The sequence below is a fragment of the Tupaia chinensis genome, unplaced genomic scaffold (assembly GCF_000334495.1).
Source record: "Tupaia chinensis unplaced genomic scaffold, TupChi_1.0 Scaffold000550_1, whole genome shotgun sequence".
NCBI lineage: Eukaryota > Metazoa > Chordata > Mammalia > Scandentia > Tupaiidae > Tupaia > Tupaia belangeri.
The window spans coordinates 877,319-884,366 of record NW_006160062.1 but is presented as its reverse complement, the minus strand read 5'-3'; the positions used below and the strand labels follow the sequence as shown (position 1 = coordinate 884,366).

The window sequence follows — 7,048 nt, the reverse complement described above, 5'->3', positions numbered from 1 at the left end:
TTGCTTTCTCTCTCTCTGTCTTTCTGGCAAACGCGCATGCCCTATAGCAAAAACCTCTCCAAATAAATAAATAAATAAAAAGATGGCAGCTGACGCTTGAGGAAAACAGTCCAGAAAACAGACAGCGACCTAAAGAAACAGGATGGCTGCTGAAGAAACACCTTACCTGCTGCTTCTTGCTGGTCTCAGTGCAAGAAAAGATCTGAGAATGTGATCAAAACCAAAACCAAAACCAAAAAAATCTCCAACACCCTTACTAGAGATCCTTAGAAAAAGGGTCTAAAACTTCAGCAAAAGTTTTTACCGTCCTGCTGGACTGTGGGTAGGGGTGGGGTTGGGAGTGAGATTGGTAAATGCACTGGTTTTTTCTGGCCTTAAGCAATGTCCATTTGCTTAAATGGCACTTAGAAAGACAGGCATAAGGTGACATTTGGACAGATGCCACTTTCTACAAATGGAAAAAAGTAGTCTCAGTTGTATAGAGCTTATGGGAGCAAAAAAAAAAAAAAAAAAAAGAATTCTTCTCAGAGTTTTTTTTTCCTCCTTTACTTTAATTTTTTTTAGAGACAGGGTCTCACTACTACATTGTTCAAGTTAGCCTCTCTCTAACTTGCAACCATCCCACCTTAGTCTTCTGAGTAGGTGGGATTACAAACCATGTACCACTGTGCCCAGATTTTTAAATCTCATCCTCAGTCTCTAGAAAGTTTGACATTCTAGATGAAGAACACAAGTTGAAAGCTATATACATGTAAAGGCCCCGCTGAACATTTTTTTTTAAGAGAGAGATTTTTTGCTATAGGGTACATGTGTTCACCGGAGAAACAGACAGAGGTAGAAAGTGAGGAATTGCCCCAGAGGAGTGACGGTCATGCCACAGTCCTTTCTCTTCCATTCTCCTCTCAGGATTTTGGGCATGCATGCACAAATGCCTGGTGTGAGTTTTAAGCCACCGCACCTGGGATTTGAACTGCAGTCTACTACATGGGAGTCAAGCAACGTAACCATTATACCATCTGCTGGTACCACCTCTGAACATTTTTACCTTAAATGAAAACCAGAGACCAGGAAAAGACAAGGAAATGAATTAAAGCACTTAAGTTCCTAATCTACTAATCCATTCCTATTTGTTTCATTTTCTTCTTTTTCAACAAGTTGGAGAGACATGCAGAAAGAATGGCCATTGGCCAGGCCAGCTTTATTCTTTTCAGGACTGAGAATCAACATGGAAAATGTCCCAATGCTGATGGGGGTTTCCACCAATGATGTGGGTATCCAATACTACAGGGTCTGCTACCTGCCCAGGGAAGATTCTCTGGACACCTGGAAATGAGGGAAACTCTCCAAAATCTGTTAGAGGCAACTGCTCAATAAAGATGTCAAGACTCAAGCATTACTAACCACTTAATACCAAATTATGTCCTGCTGGGACCAGCAGTTGGCGTAATGACTATGTCGGTGGACTCCCATGTAGTTGACCGCGGTTCGAGTCCCGGGTCCGGTGGCTTAACACTTCACGCCGGGCGCATGTGCATGTGTGCCCAAGAGCCCGAGAGGAGAATGGAGGAGAAGGGACTGCGGTGTGGCCATCCCCCCTGGGGGGTGATTTCTCGCTTTCTGTCTCTCTGTCTCTGTCTGGCTGGCTAGCGCACGCGCCCTATAGCAAAAAACCTCTCCAAAAAAAATGTCCTGCTAATACACAAACACACACACACACATGTATGTACATACATACATATATGTGTGTGTACATATATGTACATACATATATATGTGTGTGTGTATTTTTTTTTTTAGGTTTTTGCTATAGGGTGCATGTGCTTGCCAGAGTGAGACAGAGGAGAGACAGACAATGTGAGAAATCAGACCCCAGGAAGAATGTCGACACCACAACCTCTTCTCTTCCATTTTCTTCTTGGGAATTTTTGGGTATGCATGTACACATACCCAGTGTGGTTTTCAAGCTGTTGGGTCCAGGATTCAAACCATAGAGCGGGCCCTGTGGGATTCAGCTGCCTTAACCAACATGCCACCTGCTGCCCCTTCCCTCCACTAGTATTTTTATATGCTTATTTATTTATATCTTCCAGAAGAAAGAAAGAAAGGTACTCCCAAAATGGTCATTGAAAAATCTGTGATGAGCAGAAATAAAGTTAGTCACTATTTTCTTAAACTTTCTTGGTAGGTTCAAAATCAAATGACTATTTCATGTAAATTTATTTCTTCTGACTCCAACGGGGGCAAGGTATTAATTGAATACCAACCTAATTTTTAATCCAGCCTGAAAAACACTCTTCAATGTTTTGAAGAATTTGAAATCATTTGAAACCTCCTCTGAGATATTAGGAATTCAAATGGATTAAAAGTTTAAGTTTGAAGGAATATAAATATAAAAATAGGTGTGTGTGTGTGTGTGTGTGTGTGTGTGTGTTATACATTGTTTGTTTGTTTTTCACCTGCCCAGGGAGGACACCCAGGATTGCCTATAAGCCCTAATCCCCTTGGTGATCATGAAGTATTGACTTAACCTAACGTGGGTCAAAAAGAGCATGCAGAATCCAACACAACACATATCCTGACAAGTTTATGAGAGCCATGGGAAGTTTAGAAGCAGGAAATAAATGGCAACACTAACCACAGAAAGGCTGTCACTCATGCCAGAGTTTAAAATGTCCTCGCTGGCTTCTTACTTGGCCCAGAACCCATTCACCCCCATCTCTGCCCCTGCCCCCAGTGAAGCCCTAAGGAGCAGCTTTCTCTGAGCTCATACGGATGGGTGTGGGTTCTAGGCAGGCCAGCAAGAAGCAAGGAAAGGATGGACCTAGAGGGAACTCCAAGAATGTAAAAACAAAAGGAGGACAAAAAATACCATAGAACTTCTGGACCCCTATCTCACACTGAAAGCACTGGAGGGGGAGTGTCAGTATATAGAGGCCTACTGTCAACTGAGATGAGCAGAGCCATCCGGTGAGATATTTTATTTCTTGTTTCTGCAGAACTGGGTGCCATGTGGCAGAGAGAGGTCCTCCGGGTGGAAAGACCTAACTTGAAACATTCCTGTGCAGAAGCCGGGGCCCCAGAAAGTTCTCCTTCACACAACTGGAAGCAGCAGGACCTTTGCGCCATTGCCCACCACCACAGTCAACTCGGTCTGGGTGCAAGTAAGTCACGGGCTCTGCCCACCTGGGATCCGGGCGTGGTCTCGCTCTCCTTGTATTCTTTTCTGAGATGCTCGGCAGGGAGCCATGAGGCCAGAGGCTGTGCCCTCCAGCTGGCAGCCTGTGAGTCTCCTTTTTCGACACATATTCTTCATGAGCCCTTCTGCTCTGAGAAAACCAGCAAGGCCTCTCCAAGTCCACCAAGCAGGAGGCTGCAAACAACAGCATGAGAGAGTCAGCTCTTCCCTTCCTTGGGCCAAGAGGCTACAGACCAACTGAGCTGCCTGGGGGGCAAGGGATGCCTCCCTCATTCTGTAACTGTAACTCTCATTTCCATCCAGACTGTCATGCTTCCAGGTCATGCCTGGGAACCGCCACGTCACTCTGGGGCAAACCTCAATGGGAGGTGAGTGGACTGGAAGGCCGGCTTTGATAGCTTCCCTCAGGGAAGAGGGTACTATGTCCTGCTCATCCTGACCAGGTGAGACAGGCGGGGATGACTGCTAGCCAAGAGATGGGTTGCTCTCTGGTGGAAATACAAAAGGATTTAGCATCATGTTTGGTGCTTTTATTTATTTATCTATTTATTTTGGAGAGATTTTTGCTATAGGGCACATGCACTCACCAGACAGACAGAGAGAGACAGGGAGACAGAAAACGAGAAATCACCCCCCAGGGGGGATGGTCACACCGGAATCCCTTCTCCTCCATTCTCCTCTTGGGATCTTGGGCACACACACACATGTGCCCAGTGTGAGTTTAAGCCACCGGGCCCGGGACTCGAACCGCGGTCGACTATGTGGGAGTCCAGTGACACAGCCATCACGCTAACTGCTGGTCTCAAGGTGCTTTTATTTTTAAAGTTTTTTTTTCTTCCATGAATAAATGAGATAGAGACAGAGACAGCATTCCCAATAGAGTACTCTGGTTGCGATTCACCCCTAGCCTCAGCCAGCTCCCAATCATGGGACAGGCATGCCTGGCATACTCAGGGTAATATCTAGACACAAACCCAGAGCCTTCACATGTAAGCCAGCCTTGTGGAGCATTGCATTTTATAGCTACACCACCATGCTTACCCCCCTGCACTCTAATGCCTTGCTGAAAAGGATCAATGGGTATGAAATCATGCAGGGGGGCTAGCAAATTGTGTGGTGGTTAAGGTGCTGACCGTGGTTCAAGTCCTGGACATGGGGGCAGCTTGCTTTCTCTCTTTCCTCTCTCTGTCTCTTTGGTCAAATTAAAAAAACAATAATAAATAAAATTAAATAATTTACAAAAAAAGAAATCATGCAGGTATCCATAATTTTAAAAATATTAAAGTGATCTCTGAATTTTCTTATTTAATCTAGTCTAAGAGAATATTTAAAGATGAAAATTAAAATGGGGGGGCAGCAGGTGGCATGGTGGTTAAGGGCACTGGATTCCCACATGGCCAGCTGCAATTCAAATCCTGGACCTGGAAGCTTGCTTTCTTGCTTTCTCTTTCTCTCTCTCTTGTCAAATTAAAAAGTAATAATAATAAAAAACAGGGGACCAGCAGTTAGCATAATGGCTATGTCACTTGACTCCCATGTAGTCGACCGCAGTTCACGTCCTGGACCCGGTGGCTTAAAACTCACGCCGGGTGCATGTGCATGCGTGCCCAAGATCCCGAGAGGAGAATAGAGAAGAAGGGATTGTGGCGTGGCCATACCCCCTGGGGGGTGATTTCTCACTTTCTATCTCTTTGTCTCTCTCTGTCTGTCTGGCGAGTACACACGCCCTATGGCAAAAACCTCTCCAAAAAAAAAAAAAAAAGTAATAATAATAAAAAACAGAATTAATGGAATAATTCTTAGGAAAAAAAAAAAAAAGGAAAAAAGAAAGAAAATCCAAATGGGGAATCATGAATTTTCCAACCAGAACAGAAAGAAACATAGTGATTCAAAATGCAAAAGTAGTGGGAGAACTAAAGACTCTGAGAAAAGGAAGAGCTGAATATTTTAACATGCCTAAAATTTAATACATCCAAAAGTCTTTCTATTTTCTATTTTAAACTGCTCAGTAGACAGTCTGGTGTCTGTCTGAATCCCCTGTCATCTTCTGAGGGCTTGGCTGGGCCATCAGTAAGGGATAAAGATGGTGAGTCTCTGAGGGTGAAACGCTCTTTTTTCTGAGGTGCCAACAGCCCTGCAATGAGATCCTTTTCTTACCTTCCTCTCCCATCCACCTACATACCCCAATCTCCAATATGCTCATACACGACACACATACATTCAGGCCATGGTCCCTTAATATTTTTAACATATGTTTGCAGTACTGAAATATAAAACATGCGGGCTGTTCGCATTCAATTTCAAGAGAAAAGTGTCTTCAATGTGGGTGGCTCTGACGTATAGTTAACTTGTACTGTTTTCGACTTTAAACAGGAATAAATGACTATGTGTAAGAATATAAAACAATAGACTTTGGAATCAGGCAGACCTGAGTTGGAGTCTTGGCTCAGGAATATACTGGCTAGCTAATCTTAGGAATGTTATTCAGCCTTAGTTTCCCCGTCTATACCACAAGAGAGGACCACATCTAACAGTCTCTCTGAGGCTTGAAAATAGCATATCTGAAGCAATACCCCCATGCTTGGCTCATAATGGACAATGAACATTATTATTTTCTAGCTGACTGCCCTCCCAAAGGAGTAATCCCCTCCTCAGAGATCCTCATGGTTGGCTGGCTACCAAAACTCTGCTGAAGATGTCAAATGAGGGGCACATCCAGTTGTGGCAAGCAAGCTTGTTCCCAACAAGCAGCTGTAGTGGATTCCAGTGAGTGTGTATGGGTATCTTACTGTGGAAGACATGGGGCTGCCTTTGGGAACTGAGACATGGTTCCTCCCTCAAGGAGAAAGTTCTTCCTTGGACTGATCTGAAAGCTGCTTCTTACAAGCTTACTTGTGAGTCCAAGTTCTGCTTTCTAGAGCAAGAAAGAACAAATCTATTCCTTTGTCACCCTGAAGACCAGGAAAATCCCCCCAACCACCACGGTATCCTCTCTCTGGTGACTAAAGGCCTCTGGGTAAGGGCAAAAAGCTATGCCACTCAAAGAACCAGTCTCTGAGGAGGTGAGGTAGGAGGATCACCCCACCTGGTGACTAGGATGGAGAAGACAGTGGGGAGAGGGAGGATGCCAGTGTCTTAAGCATCAAGTTAGAACGTACTTTTCTCTCTCCTATAGAAATAACACATATTATAAATAGTGATACTAAATTGATTGATTCTATTTTACTTGCATTACGTAGCTGGAATCAGTGTCTACGTTATGAACCAAATCTACTTCTAGACTTTCCTAGATTTATAATAATCACATATGGCATTGCTTCTGTGAGACACTGTGGTCCAAATTCCCAAAAAAAAAAAAAAAAAAAAAAAAAAAAAAAAAAAAAAAAAAAAAAAAAAAAAACCATATTCTGAAGCCAACCTATGTGTGAAGTTGGGAGCCTGCATGTCCCTTGTCTGATTCAGGAGCCCAGAAGCTGGATGGCTCTATTGCCTCTTCTATCTGGAGAAGACCATGAAAGGGAAGCCATTCCTATTGCACACAGGCTTACCTCTAAAGACCTGGCTTTTTCTTTTAATCAGATTATTGTTCCCCCTCAATATCACTTAAAGAATGCAGACTCCACCTTCTCAAATCCCTAGACAAGTACAGAGTCAACTGGGACAGGATGCGAGGGCCTCATGGAGCTTTGGGTCTGAGAGGGTTTTATTTCTGCAAATGAAACTGGAGGCTCATTTTATACACATTCCACTAATCCTCCTTAATCACCAGGGAGAAGACCCAGGGAGCAGCTGGCCCTAGGCCACTTTTACTCCCGCAGCCTTAGAACAATGCTGAAGTGCAATAACCTTGCA

General features: G+C 43.9%; 1 protein-coding gene across 4 annotated transcripts in view; it reads right to left on the bottom strand.

The window, feature by feature from the left end:
• Window positions 1-2,963: 2,963 nt before the first annotated feature.
• Window positions 2,964-7,048, bottom strand: part of SLC35D4 (solute carrier family 35 member D4) — a 127,822-nt gene continuing 123,737 nt past the window's right edge. For all 4 annotated transcript variants that reach the window (XM_006157660.3, XM_014591294.2, XM_006157661.3 and 1 more), the window contains one exon: window positions 2,964-3,370. In XM_006157660.3, the coding sequence (XP_006157722.1) occupies window positions 3,310-3,370 (61 nt within the window). In that variant the 3' untranslated portion in view covers window positions 2,964-3,309. The remainder of the gene's footprint in view (window positions 3,371-7,048) is intronic.